Here is a 17418-nt window from a genome sequence, read left to right on the forward strand (position 1 = left end):
CCCACGGGCTGTGACCTGCTTCAAACTATAGAAATTACCACCAGGAAGAGGATGCCATAGGTGCTGCACGATTTTAAGATATTAGAATATGGCTTTACATTCTAACTATAATTGTAACCGTAACCCAACCATGACCATAACTGAGCAAAGCATTTAAGCTTTGTTCAGTTGGGGGAATGGTAATAGCAGTCTGACAATATTGGTTTAAAAAGAATCACAAGTGACAGAGCCACTGAATCACATCTCATATCTGAACTTGAGGGCTGTCTGTGTGATGTTTGCATGTTCACTTGGATTTCCTCCAGGTACTCAAGGTTTTTTTGGTGTGTATTCCAAGGATGGGCAGTTTGGTTGATTAATTAATTACTGTAAATTGTCCCTGTTGTGTAGTTGAGTGGTAGTATGTAGGGAAATTGATGGGAATATGGGGTAAATAAAAAAACAGGATTAATGAAGGATTTGTGCAAATATGTGTTTGATGATTGGTGCGGATTCGAGAAAATTGCTGGGATATCCTTCATTTGTTTGGAAAACTATGCCACTTCATTGAGGGCAGGAGACTGTTGCCAAACCAGTTCTAACTGGTGTCAGTTGTGCACACGTGTGTGGGCGTTAGATGCTACACCATGTTTTGAGCTAACAGTTTTAAAATAGTGTCAGTTACAGTACATGTTTCTGTTCAAAAAGCAGTGCTTTTGTCACTAATAGTTGGCAAGATATAACCTGTAAGACAATTCTGAACTATTTTGCTGACATTTACTTCAAGCTTGGAGATGCCTGAGATGGCTGGGAGTGAAAACGAAACAATTTCACTACTTCAACAAGTTAAGAACTACAAAGAATTTACAAAGAAACTACAAAAATTCATCTTGAATTTTATAATGGAAATGAAGATTTGGAGTGTGCAATATTCAATAGCATTGTATGAACAGTCCATTATCTGTACTAAGTCTCATCGCTGAATTTGTTCATTGTATACACTGGATGAATTTCGCTGTTGATAGCTATTAGGAACTAAGACAAAGTTTTATAGCACTGTAGTCTATTGATCATGTTCTAATTTGTTCAGTATTTAATTTAATTACATAATTTGTTACTCTGTTAAATGGTAGTTTGTCTTTTTATGTATTTAACTATTGCCATGAAACTTTAGCTAATTGGGGCAGCTGTTTAATTGGCCCACAGATTCAACATCCTCTGGCTAAAGAAATTTCTCTTCACCTCTGCTTTAAATGGATGTCCCTCTATCCTGAGGCAGTTCCCCTGGTCCACTACAGGAAACAGGTTCTCCACATACACTCTATCTAGACATTTCAATTTTTGATAGTTTTCAATGAGATCCCCCTTATTCCTCTAAAGTCTAAACTCCAGTGAATGCAGGCCCAGAGCTATTAAATGCCTTCTATATGTTAACACTTACATTCCCGGAATCATTCTCATGAACTTCCCCAGGACCCTCTCCAATGCTACCACATCCTTTCTTAGATAATGGGTCCAACACACACACACACACAATGAAAAACCTACAGTGATACAGCATCAAACCTACAGTGATACAGCATCAACTATGAGCATCCACGAGGATTAATCAAATGCATATTATACAGCTTTTACAAGAAAGAATACAATTGGAACAACAAACTAAAGCCCATTGTAGTGAAAAATGGTAATGGTGCAGAGGTAGTGATTAGGGTTGTGCAGATTGGTTCAGGAACCAAAGGGTTGAAGGAATTAGCTATTCTTGAACTGGGTGGTGTGGTACTTCAGGCTACTGTCAATGAAGATGTAGCAAATGTTCATTCCCAATGAAAGGTCTCTGCCCGAAATGTTGACTGTCCACTTCCTTCCATATACACTGCCTGGCCTTCTGAGGTCATCCAGCACTTTGTTGCTCCAGATTCCAGCATCTGCAGTCTACTGCAGTCTTTATTGAAAATATTACGGTTGTTGAAAATGGAGAGATCCTCAAAACGTAAGACAAACATTAAGCAGAAAATTTGAAATTAAGAGTATAATGCAGTTAAAATTTTCAACAATGAAATACACAAGAAAGAGTGTTGCTTAGAAACAAGATACATAGAACCCAAGCCTGCAGCTGCATCTTCTCAACTCGATAATGAGCTAGTGTGCATGTGGGGGATGATATTGACATACTGTACTAGGAGTGCCCTTACATTCTGGAATATTCTACCCAAATTTAAAAAAAACCCTGCTTGTTCTTCCCCAGGCTCTCGTAAAGCACTTTGGGGCGTTTACAAACAATATCACACGTTTTATAAAAGAATATTTCATTTCAATTCCATGTATTTTAGCATTCATTGGATGGGTTAGCAGAATTCACACTTTCCCTATCGGCTGATTGACCTTACACTGAATTCAGCAGGGCATATGAAAATGAAACCTCACATTTAATCCCTTCTGCAACAGTACGTTTCAAACATTTCAGGGTGAACATATCATCCAAAGTGTTGGAGAAGAGGAATAGACTCAAACAAGTCTGTTTTTCTTTGCAAGATTTATAGATAATCGGCTAAAACTTTAAAAAAAATAATAGTGATTGGCAAGAATAAGCGAAATATTTTTGTTTTTTTTTCCCCACAGCCCGCCAAAAGCAAAAGCCCGGTAACCCGAAACGAGATCACAGCCCAGAGCGAACCAGAGGGGCAAGTAATTTACCTCATGATCGAGGGAGTACCGTTGTCCCGCCCTCGGTGACAGGCACTATTTCATTCATTTGTTTTGAGGGGGAGAATACATCTGAAAAAGTTGAAAGACCGAAAATGAATTCTTTATTTTTCTCTCTCTCGATTGCACCCCCCCCCCATCTAGAATTAATTATCATATGTTCGCGAGATTTGCTTGGCGCGCCGTGAACCCATGTGTGTCTGCCTGTTCCTAGTTCAGTAAACAACACAGAGACTATTAGCCGCAGCAGGAAGAGGAGGAGATTTTTGTGTTTTTTTAAAAAAAATCTTATTCCCAGTTTAATTTTTCCCTCCCTTTTCGCCTGTAACCGGTTGTAGGGCTGATGGTATTCTTTCCATTTTATTGTTTTGCTTTGGGTTAAAAGAGGAAGAGCGGAGGAAAGATGTGGATTCAAGTGCGGACTATCGACGGCAAGCAAACCCGCTGCATAGACGATCTATCCAGATTGACCAAAATTGAGTCGCTGAGGTTAAAGATCCAAGAGAGCTTCAATGTGAACCCCGAGTGTCAGCGTCTGTTTTATAGAGGCAAGCAGGTAAATGCGAAATAAACCCCCTCCAAAGAACCAGCGAGATGCACTGAAAACGCTTTTGCTTCCTGTTTAACTACAATGTAGCCCCCAAAACAAGGATATTTTACCCCCCCCCCCATTGCAGCCGGTCATGAATATGCGACTGGTTGCTACGACATTCCTTTCAGCAAGACAAGGATTGAGGAAGGGAAGCAATTCAGCGCAAAATGCAAATTGTTGTTTTTCGTCTTGTTATTTTTTTGTAATTTAGTCTGCATTCAGAACAGAGTAACTGGCTTGTGGGGCTTTATTTGCAGTGGAGGGTACAGGATGGTTCTCCCGGTGCTGGTGTTGTATAGGACGGCCCGAACCAGTTCCCCTGATCCCTCGGGCACTGCTCCAAGCATGCCGAGTCGATCCGAGCAGCGGAATTACTCGCTGCTCTGCCCGGGACCTGGCTCAACATGTTCAAGCACAGGCCCGGAGGAGGGCGTAGGGGGAGATGAGCGGCGGGAACTATTGGAAAATGGGGTGTGTGGTGGCTGGCCCATTTCCTGATGTTAGAATGAAACAGCAGTAGCCGCTCTACTGCGGGGCTGTTGAATCTCTCGGTTATTAATCTCTCCGTCCGATGTTAATAAAACCAGTTAGGCGGATTACTTAAAAGGAAAACGGGAACACTCGACATGTTCGGCGGGCTAATCTGAGGGGCCTTGTAAATGTGCGGTACCCGAGTCATCGCACGGAATATGTACTGTACCCTGGGGCTCCTGTTGGGGAGATTACTGCTCATGTCGCCCTCTAGCAGGTCGTCTGCTGCGAAAGCCTTGTCCCCAACCCCCCACTTCCCCAGACTCGGAGCTGGCTTCTCCTTCCCCGGTCAGAGGGTGGGAGCGAGGCTAGACTGGAAACTAAATCCGTTCCAAAATGTAATCAACACATTAGTCTGGATTCCTTCATAGGACGAGAAACTTGAACATCTCGCTTGGTAGTTTCCCCCCACTTTTTTTGTGCAACAGTGAATTTCCAAACTGGGGAGTCGTAGAAAAAGTCTTTTCCCCCAACACGTGATCATCTTGAGCATTCTGGGCAGATTACATCAGAAATTATCCGTGTGCATAGCTTGTATTTCTGCTCATTCATAAACATCACATTAGTAAAACAGAAAATGATGGAAAAACTGCAGTTGAGGCGGTATCCGTGGAGAATAAGACGGAGTTAAAGCCTTGGGTCGAAGATCTTCCTTCGGAACTGCCTGACCTACTGAGTGTTTCCATCTATTTCTATTTAGATTTTTAGCATCTGCAGCTTTTGTGATTTTACGTATGCAAGTTACGTTAGGTCTGATTTCCCCCAGTTCCAGTTAATAGTTGGATTAGGGTGAGTAAAAAAAGTTGAACGTGTTAAGCAATGCACTGAATAAACATGAAAATAAAGAAAAACTGCAAATGTCAAAAATCTGAAATAATCATGGAATGGTATAGCACAGGATTGCTTTGGCCTGCAATGTGGTGCTGAACCAATTAAATTAGTAATCAAACAGCCAACTAAACTAATCTCTTCTGCCTGCACAGTGTCCATATCTTTCCATTTTCCTCACATTCATGTGCCTATCTAAATGTCTCTTAAAAACCTCTGATGTTTTTGCCTTTACTATCACCCCAGGCAGCTCGTTCTAGGTACCCACCACTCTTTGTGTTTAAAGAAACCACTTGCTCCTCATATTTCCTTTGAAGTTACACTCTCTGACCTTAAATGCATGTCCACCAGTATTAATCATTTCAACCCTTGGAAAAAGATATTGTCTGTTGACTCTACCTTATAAACCTCTATCAGATCTCTCTTCAGCCTCCGCCACTCCAGAACAAGCAAACCAAGTTGTCCAACATCTCATGACAGCACACACCCTCAGGCAACATCCTGATAAACCTCTTCTGTACTCTCTCCAAAGCTTCAACATCCTTCCTATAATGGATTGACCAGGATTGTATGCAGTACTTCAGATATGTCCTAACTAGAGTTTTATAAAGCTACGCCATAACTTTCTGACTTTTGAACCCAATGCCTGGTCTAATAAAGGCAAGTGGCCATATGCCTTATCCTATCAACGTGCATAGCCACTTTCAGGGAGCTTTGAACCTGGACCCCAAGATCTCTCTGCTCATCAACTCTTAAGGATCTTACTTTTTATAGTGTACTGTCTCTTTGCATTTGACATCCCCCCTGCCCAGGTACAGAGCTTCACATTTGGCCGGGATAAATTACACCTGCCTGTATCTCTAACTGATCTTTATCCCGTTGTATTCTTTGCCAATTTTTATGCTATCTGCAACACAACCAATTTTCGTATCATCCACAAACTCACTAGCTCACCCATTGACATTTTCATCCAGGTCATATACATACATTACAAACAGCAGAGATCCAAAGTACAGATCACTGCAGAACACCACTAATGACAGACTTTCAGCTTCAAGTCCCTTCAACCACTACCCTTTGTCTTCCAAGTGCAAGGCAGTTCTAAATCCAAATGGCCAGTTCACCATGGATCACGTGCAGCTTGATTTTATGGATGAGCCTCCCATGTGGGACTTTCACAAGCATCTTACTAAAATACATGTAGACAACATCCACAGCACTACCTTCAAAAATCACCCTCATCACCTCACCAAAATATTGAATCAAGTTAGATGACAATCAGTGGAAAAAGAAATAGTGTTTCAAGTTAAAGTCTATAAAACTGAGAAAGAAGGAAACCTGAAACATTGTTCTCTTTCTATGGATGCTCCCAGACATGCTGAATGTTTTGTTTGTAAATACTGATAAATATCTCTTCATTCTGGGGGTGTTACTTTTAGCAATATGTAATGTGGTTTAAATGAGTTGTGGGAGAGAGCACTGGTGAAAGATGTTTGATTATTTGCAAACCATGTTTTGTATTACGTTCTGCTCTGATTTAAAAGCAATGCACCTGAGAACTTGGATGCAGAGTGGAAGATAGTTATTTGGTTATGTATGCACAACACTGAAGATGGTTATGTTGTTACAGGTACATAGAACTAGATTGTAGCATCAGTACTTTTACAAGAAAGCAAATGAGGTTTTATGATGTGATATTCCTTTCACTCTGTTCATTTGCTTCAACTATCTTTGGAATTGTTTATTTTGTTGCTGGCATTCTTAAAGGAGGCACTGTGGTGCTCACTTTAATCAAATTACTACATTTTTCATTACTGCTTGGGTTGCCAGAAGGGGGCCTTTTTCATGTATGTTCATGAATTCACCTATCCAACCAGCTTAAGTAACTGAAGTTTCCATTTTGTTGGTGTGCAGAGTTGTTCACTGCAGATTTTTATGCAATGGAATTTTCCAAATTGGACTAGGTGCTGCAGATAAATGTATGATGTACCTGTACAGCTTTTGGAAACTGAATTATATGGTTATAATTATAAGGCAGTATGTTGGAAAAAATAAAAATGGAAATCTTGCAACATTTTACTTTAATATGCAGAACAATTTGTATAATGTAAGATAAAGAAGCATCGTAGAAGTTAGAGGTTAGAATCCATCCACACAGACCAGTGGTTCCCAGACCTTTTTGAGATACTGCCTCCCTTGGCTCCCCAGCCCCTCCTCTCCCTTTCCGGCCATCACATAAAAGCCATAAAGAAATTCGATTTACAATATTTAGTGAAAGAAAATAGGAACTGCAGATTCAAAGCAGTGACAAATAATTGCCAAAAAAATCTGTTTAAAGCTACAAATAAAATTATAGTATTTAATTACAGTGAACCTATTTTTAACAACAATTTTAGAGCATACATTAGTAGCCCAGTACTATTAATGGTTTTAATTATTATGTATTGCAATGTACTGCTACTGCAAAACAGCAAATTTCATGACATATGCCAGTTATATTAAACCAGATTCTGATTCAACTATTCACTACTTCTTGCTTTTTAACTTTTTAATGAGATGGATAGGCTTGGTGCAGTGGCGTCATCTTTTCAATATCGGTTTGAATGTCACTCAGAAGGTCTCTCAGATCTCCCATGTTCACTACTTTGCAATGTGTTTTGTGGCTTTGAAAGAAGTTGGGTGGGTGACTGTACTGAAACCACTCTCCACTAAGTATGATGTTGGAAAGGCAATAAAGAACATTTTGACCTTTTTTCTCAATGCAGCATAGTGATTAGAGAGTTCTTTCTGCAGCCAAAGTCCTGATATGATTTTTTTTTGAACCTTCGCTTCAGCTCAAAGCCATTTTGTGATGAGATCAGTTTTTCCTCATCCTTCCTGTTAATTTCTACTTTTAAAGAGAAGTTCCAAGAAGTACTCGATAAAACTGTTAAAGTGCAAAGAGAGGATTGACTATCAACTGTAAAAAGACCGAATGTGTGGTTGTTACAAAGAAGAAAGAAATACAGAAAATACAGGAAATTATAGGCTGCTGAGCTTGACATCAACAGTGGTAGAGTTATTGGAAGGTATTCTAAGGGACCAAATATATCCATATTTGGATAGACATGAACTGATTAAGGATAGTCAGCATATCTTTGTGTGTGGTAGGTCATGTCCAAAGAATCTTGCTGAGATTTTCGAGGAAGTTACTAAGAAAATGTATGAAGGCAAGGCTATGGATGTTATCTGCATGGACTTTAGCAAGGCACATGACAGGTCCTGCATGAGAGTTTGGTCAAGAAGTTTCAGTCGCTCAGCATTCATGATGAGGTAATGAATTGGATTAGACATTAGCTTTGTGGAAAAAGCCAGAGTGGTAGCAGATGGTTTCTTCTCTGGAGGCCTGTGACTAGTGGAATGCTAGGTCCATTGTTGTTTGTCAGCTGGATGACAATGTGGTTAACTGGATCAGTGAATTTGCAGATGACACCAAGAATGGGGGTGTAGTGGTCAGTGAAGAAGCAGGTGGAATTTAGTGCAGACAAGTGTGAGGTGTTGCTCTTTGGTCGGACAAACCAGGGAATGGTAGGGCGCTGAGAAGTGTGGTCGAACAAAAAGATCTGGGAATACGGGTCCATAATTCATTGAAAGTGGTGTCACAGGTAGATAGAGTCATAAAGAGAGTTTTTGGTACATTGGCCTTCATAAATCAAAGTATTGACTGCAGGAGATAGGATGTTCTGTTGAAATTGTATAAGGTGTTGGTGAGGCCTTGTTTGGTCACCTACCTACAGGAAAGGTGTAAAAAAGGTTGAAAGAATACAGAGAAAATTTATGTTGCCAGGTCTGGAGAACTGGAGTTACAAGGAAAGACTGAATAGGTTAGGACAGTTTCCCTTCGAATATACAGTAGAACACGCTGAGGAGATTATACAGAGCTATACAAAATTATGTGGGGTACAGATAGGGTAAACGCAAGAAGGCTTTTTCCACTGGGGTTGGGTGGGACTACAATTAGAGGCAATGGGTTAAGAGTGACAGGTGAAAAGTTTAAGGAGAACTTGATGGGAAACTTCTTCACTTAGAGAATAGTGAGAGTGTGGAAGGAGCTGTCAGCGAACTTGATTTCAACTTCTAAGAGAAGTTTGGATGGGTAAATGAATGGTAGGGGTATGGAAGACTATGGGCTCAGTGCAGGTCGATGGGAGTAAGCAGTTTATATGGTTTTGGCATAGACTAGATGGGCCGAAGGGCCTGTTTCAGTGCTGTACTTTTCTTTGACTCTATGACTAGAAATACGAACTGAAGGTGGACAATGAAACAATTGCTTAGGGAGCACGATAACATTTGATGGTAGGGCTGATGTTAAAATTAGGAGGAGGATTGGGATTGCTAAATGCACCTTTGAACATTTCAGCAAGATAATAAAGAATTACATAATTTCTATGAACACAGAACTCAGTGTAGTGGTGCTAGGTTCATCCCACACTAACATGTGGAAGCAAATGTTGGACAATATCAAAGCAAAATGAAGGAAGACTTGAAGCTGCAGAAATATAATTTTTGAGAAGAATGACAAAAATATTGAGGGACAGTAACAAATGAGGAAGTGTTGCAAAAAGCTGGAATAAGAAGAGAGCTGATATCAATCAGGAAATGGCATCTGGAATTTCTGGGACGTGCACTGAGGAAAGAAGCTCAAACATCTCGCAGTGACGGGAAAAATAGATGGAAGAAAAAGTCGCAGTCAACAGCGCATGACGTTCATGAATTATATTAAGGGATGGACAGGCAAAAGTTTTGAAAAGCTTATTAGATCTTCTCAGATTAAAAAGACCATGATTGCCTACATCATACGACACGGCACATAATGAAGGTGATGATCCTGTTAATTCTTCTTTACAAGTGTTACAAATGGATTTATTACCCAATTTGGATCGAGAGAAGATCCTGAAATCTCTCTGGTGCGTCTTAAGCATCTCACCCGAGTGGACACAGTTTCCTTGAAGATCATTTGGGATTCTTTCTTTCTCTTCCAACTCAGAGAGGCTCGTAAATTTGAAAAGGTTGTGATGGCCAGTTTTGCACTTAAATAGAGTTAACTTGGACAGAAACGTGGAGAAGACTGATTTGACTTTGATAAGATTCACATTATTTCCCTGCAATTGAAGATTGACTTCATTAAGCTTTGCAAATAATTCTGACAAATAAGCAATGTCAACCTTAAAACTCTTGAGTCAATTACTGAATGAAGCATTTGAGTTTTCAAAAATTTTTATCACAGTTTCAAAAAACACAGTGTCTCAGGAGTTTCTTTTTGAAAGCCATCTGACTTCTGCGTGCAACAGCAAGTGTTCAAACTGTTCATTATTCTCAATATAATGCTCTCAAAACAGTTGAGAATTGAGAGCTTGGAACTTGATTTTATTTACTGCTGTGATTAAAGTATTTAATGATTTGTGCATTTGATCTTTTTGTGGCAAATTGGTAAATACATTAAATAAGGCTTCTTTCATGAAAGTAATAACCCACGGTAGTGTCCTGTTATTGATGGTATCCCATCTACTGTACAAGCCAAGAAAGTTGGTGAGCAGAATGTCTTTCTCTTTTTAAAAAAAATGCTCAACAACCAGAAATATTGACTCCCCCTTTGTATCTGTTTCTAGTCCCCTTGCAAATAACAAATTGATGCTGGTATAAATCCATATTTCAGATGCTCCACATGATTATGTCTGCATTTCTTATTTGTTTGGTCTGTTTCTGCCATTTTCATTATGGATTAATGACCACTGTCAATCACTATTGTTTAAGTCCAACATCCAGCACTGGGATCAATAAATGGGAAAGTTATTATGTCATCATAGCTCAGGTAAAACCTGACTCTGCCTGACGGTACATAAAGTGGGGCAGTGATAACTTGGTCAGGCAGTGGGCTAGAGAAATGTGATTAAGATCATTTGAAAGGGCAGATTCTTAACTTTACCCCATTGAATACCATACTCTAATTAACAGGAATCCTTGTCATGGCAAATGTGGAAGTGTCACATTGTTTTTCCAACAACCATAACGTGCTTTGAGCAGAGTCTTAGTGAACAGTGCTTTAGCGAGAAATGAGGCTATTACGTGATCATTGTAATCATTTATGAGGCACTGGAGGTCAAATGCTTATAATAAGTAATTCATTTCTTAAATGAAGTCTGTAATCCTTCAGCTGCCCCCCCCCCGCAACCAAGCATCCCCTCCCCCACCACCCTCTGAATCATCCACTGAGAAATTCCCTCCCACCCTGGGGGGGGGGGGTGGGGGTGATATGGCCAGGACTTATGTTCAGGACTCTGAGACCTCCTGCACCAGCTGGTCAAAGATGAGGTGACCGTTACTGAAGTACAACTAGTATTCAAGGTGGTTGGGTAGAGGAAGTAATATTTTGATCTTGTGATACAACACTGTTCTGATACAACAAGATATCTAGACCTATAAAGAATTCATTTGAAGTGCAGAAATATATACAGTTTTGTTCAGTACAACAATATAAGAAAGGGACCCAGATTAAGGAGCTTCATCAGGACACCTCTTTGGGATGCTTTTTTGGCGTAGAATTGCATGGATCTATTTTTCCAAGAGATCTGAATTTGAAAGCAGGGTTCCTGAGAATTTTATGGCCTTGTGCTGTTGAGTAATTCCTCCTGGTCAAGGGGAAGTTGGGATTGCTTTGAGCACATTACCCACCAGGACTGCCTGTCATATGTTGAGCTGTGAATTTTATCTTGATCAAGATTTAATCCTTAACTATCAATAGAAACTATTCAATATTGACTCATTATGTCATCATTTAAAGCATCGTGAGTGCTGATTGTGGTGAGGATTCAACACAATTGCTTATACCAAACCTTGAAACGAATGTAAACAAGCTTGGATGCTGTCAAGAAGAGAAATAAAGTGCTGCCCTTTACTATTGTGACTCACTTTGGTGTGTACTTTTGAGAAATTACTTCAATGAAGACAGGACAATAAAAGATTAAATTTTGGGTATACTGCAGAAGATAATACTTTAGCTAAGCATGCAGCAGTTTTGTGTTAGGTCATAAATTTACAAATGTCAGATGGGGCAGTGCTGTCTTTTGCTTTTGGTTGTGTATATCTTTGCCAATATGTTCTGTAAATAAGGAATAACTTACCAGTTACATGCTGAGGGAAGTGTATGGGGATTGTTACAGTGACTACTAAAAGTATTCACCCCCACCCCTGGAAGTTTTCATGTTTTATTGTTTTACAACATTGAATCACAGTGGATTTAATTTGGTTTATTTTGACACTCAACAGAAAAAGACTATTTTGTGTCAAAGTGAAAACAGATCTCTGCCAAGTGATCTAAATTAATTACAAATATAAAACACAAAATAATTGGTTGCATAAGTATTCAACCCCTTCAAGCCAGTTTTTAGCAGATGCACCATTGGCAGCAATTATAGCCTTGAGTCTGTTTGGATAGATCTCTGTATCAGCTTTGCACATATGGGCACTGCATTTTCCCCATTCTTTATAAAGCTGCTCAAGCTCTGTCAGATTGCATGGGGATCATGAGTGAACAGCCTATTTCAAGTCCAGCTACAAGTTCTCAATTGGATTGAGGTCTGGACTCTGACTTGGCCACTTCAGGACATTAACTTTGTTGTTTTTAAGCCATTCCTTTATATCTTTGTCTTTATGCATGGGGTCATTGTCTTGCTGGAAAACAAATCTCCCAAGTTGCAGTTCTCTTGCAGACTGCATCAGGTTTCCAACCAGGATTTCCCTGTATTTTGCTACATTCATTATACTCTCTACCTTCACAAGTCTTCCAGAGCCTGCTGCAGTGAAGCATCCCCATAACATGATGTAGCCACCACCATGCTTCATGGTAGGGATGGTGTGTTTTTGATGATGGCTTATGACAACATAGCATTTAGCCTGATGGCCAAAGAGCTCAATTTTGGTTTCATCAGACCATAGAACCTTCTTCCAGCTGACTTCAGAGTTTCCCCCATGCCTTCTGGCAAACTCCAGCTGAAATTTCATGTGAGTGTTTTTTCAATAGTGGCTTTCTCTTAGCCACTCTCCCATAAAGCTGCGACTGGTGAAGCACCTGGCCAACAGTTGCACGGTCACTCAGTTTTTGAGGATAGCCTGCTCTCGGCAGATTTACAGCTGAGCTGTATTCTTTCCATTTCTTGATGATTGACTTTACTCCAAGGGATTTTCAGTGACTTGGAAATATTCTTGCGTCCATCTCTGACTTGTGCTTTTCAGTAGCCTTTTCGCGGAGTTACTTGGAGTGTTCTTTTGTTTTCATGGTTTAGTTTTTGCCAGGATAGTGACTCACAAGCAGTTGGACCTTCCAGATACAGGGGCATTTTTACTGCAATCAATTGAAACACCCTAATTGTACACAGGTCTTCAAAAACAGATTTCAGTTTAACTAGTTATATGACTTCTAAAATAAATTGGCTGCATCAGTGATAATTTTTGTGTGTCATATTAAATGGGGAGGTGAAAACTTAAGCAATCAATTGTTTTTTGTTTTATATTTGTAATTAATTTAGATCACTTGGTAGAGATCTTTTTTCACTTTGACATGAAAGAGTCTCTTTCTGTTGCTCAGCGATGAAAAAGCCAATTTAAATTCACTGTGGGTGAATGTTGTAAAACAATAAAGCATGAAAACTTTCGGGGGGGGAGAGAATACTTTTTATAAGCACTGTATGTAAATGCAGTAGACTGTTGTGATGGATATATTTCAAAGAGAAAAATCATTCAAGAAAATGTGGCTTTCCAGTTGTCTGAAATATTTTATTGGCAATGAATCAGTATTGCATGACTTGGACTTGAGAACGATTCTTTATTTGCATCTTTTACTTTTTAGTTTAAAACTAAATTTAATGAAATAAGGACATTTAACTGATTCCGGTGCTTCTGTTAAGAAAAGCTGAGGGAGCCTGTGATATATCAGCTCCAATCAGAACATTTAACAGGGATGTGCCATCTGTTCACATTATTAAGGTGAAACATAAAAAAAAATTCAAACATTGTTTTAGTGGTGTCAGCTTATTTATGTGGCTTGACATAATCATCTCTCTCAAGTCAGAGGACCTGGGTCCAAGCCACGTACTGCAGGAGTTGGGCACAGTCTACGTAGGCACTTCAGGCATCTGGTGTGCCATTTTTCTGATAAAGATTAATTTGAGCCGTGTGATGGATGTGAAAGATTATTGGCTAGCATTCACTCTCAACAAACAACATAAAAATGGATTTACTGGTCAATTAACTCGTATGGGATCTCACTTTACGTAGCTGTCGCCTTGGCCACAGAATGTGACTAAGCTTATAAAATACATCAATATCATCCTCAGGCAAAAAAACAAACATTTTTCATTTTTGTTAACCATTGGACAGTAATTTAAGGGTAACTTTCCATTATCCAATTGATCTTGTAAACTTTTAGCTACTTGTGTCATGACCCTAAAACAGCAATTCAAGATTATTCCTCAAAGTTCGATTTCATATTCATCTATTTCTCTGATTTACTTCAACAAATCCTGCAGCAAGGCTTCAACCCTGAAATAGTGACAGTTTCTTTCCAATACTGATGATGCTTGACCAGATGAGTTCCTCTGGCAGATTGTTGTATCAAGGTAAGTTTTTTACGCAGGGAGTGGTGAGTGTGTGGAATGGGCTGCCGGTGACGGTGGTGGAGGCGGATACGATAGGGTCTTCTAATTAAGAGACTTCTGGACAGGTACATGGTGCTCAGAAAAATAGGGGGCCATGGGTAACCCTGGGTAATTTCTAAGGTAAGGAGATGTTCAGCACAGCTATTTGGGCTGAAGGGCCTGTATTGTGCCGTAGGTTTCTAGATGTAGGGTTGTCAGAAATTATATCAACAAAGAATAATGAGCTTATGGATATTTGAAAATACGAGAGAATTTCAAACTTCAACATTTCAAAATTAATAGTTTTTCAAGAAACATGGGGATATTAGATGGATTGAACAGTGCAAATCAGGAAAGTCTTGGAAAATTTTGTTTCAGTGCAACTTTGGAGTGACAAGTTCAAGATTAACAGTGGATAATAAGATCAAAAGAAAAAGGAGCAAGAGCAGTAGCTTTGGCTCCTTATAACTTTCAATTTGTTTGTGCCTGCTCTTAATTCAATGTCATTTTGCTAATTCAATACTATTTAATTTTCTTAATATTTAGTAATCTATTGATCTATTGTCTTGAATAGTTCCAAAGCTTCATTGGTCAAGAAATTTGTTCTCACCTCGATCCTGAATAGTTACTCTTAATTTGAGACTGTGAATCCCGATTCTAAACACCAAAGAGAAACATTATTATTGTCTACCCCATGAAAATTTTGGGTGCTTTAATGACATCACCTTTGTTTTTCTGAACTTGACATTAAAAAAAAATATCCATTATGAAAAACCCTCACCATTCAGGACATGCTCTCTCATTGGGGAGGAGACACAGGAGCCAAAGACCACACTGAACAATTCAGGAGTAGATTCTTTCTCTCCACCAGATTTCTGAATGGCTCGTGAACACTACCTTGTTAATCCTGTTAATGAGTCTGCTTCAGTTCTTTTAGGATTGCTCCATCACAGGAAGTAAATTGGTGTACTCATCATTGATGAGATGGACCTAGCCATAATATTCTATCTGTGCTTTAACTATGGCATTCTGAGCTGAAGCCAGAAGAGTTCAACAATGTTAAAGGTGGAAGTTGATGGCTTTCATGATGATGTGGGTGTGGGGCATGTGGTTGGAAGTTTGTCTCTAAATCGAGTTTGGTACCTAATGTTATTGGTATCTTGGAGAACTGCCAGGATGATGGATTGTGTCTCCTGCACAGCAATGTATTGAGAACATAGTGTTTATCATCCATGATGTTATTCTTGAATGCTGCATGGATAAGAGGTTATGAGATAGAATGTGAGGTTGGGCAAGATATTCACCAGGTGAACCTCTCATGCACCTTCTCTAAATCCTCTATATCTTCGAAGTTCAAACAACATTTATTATTGAAGTATGTATACCATATACAGCTTGAGACACATTGTGCAGGCACCACAGAACAAAGAAACACAATAGAAGCCATGAAAACCTCTCAACAAAGACTAACAAACATTCAATGTGTGAAAAAAGAACAAATCCTGCAAACAATTTTAAAAATAGTAAACAAATAATACACAGAACATGAATTGCAGTAGGTCCAGGAGTAGGCCAGATGGTCCTCCACCCTTGGCCTCAGCACTTTAAACGGAGACAGATTAAATTGTTAGACATTGGTTTGTTTCTCTCTCTTGGGCCCAGGCCTGATACTTCAACCTGGCTCAAGTCAAACCCATCAATAGCATGTTGTGATCATACCTGCATTCTCAAGAATCCAGCTTACCAAATCCTTCAGGTGACTACAGAAATGCTAGATTGTTCAGATGGTTCAGAATCACACCACCCAAAGGAAAATTGCAGGCTACGGATTGCAGTGATCATAGTCTAGAAGTATATTTAGTTGAATAGCTAGCAGTTTTGTGAATTGCCTGTAAAACGTTGCTGTGTCAACGCCATCTTGCATCCTTGTGATAGCATAACTAGAACTACACACAATACTCCAAATTTGGCCTGATCACAGATTTATATGGCTACAACATGAAATATGTTTTGCAGCAGCAATACAGTCCAAAGACATAGAAGTATTATAAATTTCAAAAATAATAAATGGTGCAAATAGAAGGGATTAATGGGCCATTTTGAGGGGAAGAAGCTGTTCCTGAATTGTTGAGTGTGGGTCTTTGGCACCAGTATCTGCTCCCCAATAAAGGAGCATGTCTTGGATGGTGAGAGTTTTTCTTGATGGAGACCTTCTTCTTTGAAGATGAAGGGATGGGTGGTGCCTGTGATTAAGCTGGCTGAGTCTTCAACTCTCTGCAGCCTCTTGCAATTCTGTGCATTAGAACCTCCATGCCAGGTTAGGAAGCAACCAGTCAGAATGCTTTCCACCGCATACCTATAGAAATTTGCAAAAGCCTTTGATGATATACCAAATGACAATGTCCTATTGTTGTAGAGCTGCCGGCATACCTTCTTTGTGATTTTTGAATGTGTTGTTCCCGGGACAGATCCTCTGAGATGTTGACACCTAAAACTACTCACCCTTTCCGCTACTGACCCCTCAGTGAGGACTGTTGTGAGCTCCCTGAAGCCCAGGATCAATTCCTTGGTTTTGTTGGCATTGAATACGAGGCTGCTGTTGCAACACCACACAACCAGTCAGTATACAGGAATAGGCATTTCAGCCCACAGTGTTTGTGCTGAAAACAATGTCAAATTAAACTAATTAACTTCTGACATATAATCCATATTCTTCCTTTCCTGCAAATTCTTGTGACTAGCAGAGTCTTAAACATACTATTGTTCAGTGCTTCTGCTCCTGCCACTTCCCCTGGGCAGCTTGCTGTTGGTACCTGTCACTCTCCGTGGGGGCATCAAAAGTTGCTCCACACGTGTCCTTTAATTTTAACCCCTCCTCACTTTAAATGTGTATCCTCTAATATTTGACATTCCTACCCTGTGAAAAGGATCTTAACTGTCTACCATCTATACCTCTCATAACCTTATAAGCTTCTATCAGGTCTTTTCTTAGCCTCTGTCACTCCAGAGTAAAAACTCAGGCTTGTCCCATTTCTCCTTATAGTTAATACTGTGCAGTAGTGATTAGCATAATGCTATTACAGTGCAGTGCCACTGACCAGGGTTTGATTC

General features: G+C 39.7%; 1 protein-coding gene and 1 long non-coding RNA gene across 2 annotated transcripts in view; one reads left to right on the plus strand and one right to left on the minus strand.

The window, feature by feature from the left end:
• Positions 1-1274: 1274 nt before the first annotated feature.
• Positions 1275-4155, minus strand: LOC132396770 (uncharacterized). Its single transcript, XR_009513109.1, has 3 exons — positions 3978-4155; positions 2677-2757; positions 1275-1964 (listed from the first exon to the last, which is right to left on the minus strand). It is a non-coding gene; the product is annotated as an uncharacterized LOC132396770 (long non-coding RNA).
• LOC132396769 (E3 ubiquitin-protein ligase UHRF1-like) overlaps positions 2887-17418 on the plus strand; it is a 151780-nt gene continuing 137248 nt past the window's right edge. Inside the window, exon 1 of the mRNA XM_059974642.1 lies at positions 2887-3241. Within this exon, the coding sequence (XP_059830625.1) occupies positions 3089-3241 (153 nt within the window). The 5' untranslated portion in view covers positions 2887-3088. The remainder of the gene's footprint in view (positions 3242-17418) is intronic.

Source organism: Hypanus sabinus, chromosome 7, assembly GCF_030144855.1.
Source record: "Hypanus sabinus isolate sHypSab1 chromosome 7, sHypSab1.hap1, whole genome shotgun sequence".
In the NCBI taxonomy this organism is placed as follows: Eukaryota; Metazoa; Chordata; class Chondrichthyes; order Myliobatiformes; family Dasyatidae; genus Hypanus; species Hypanus sabinus.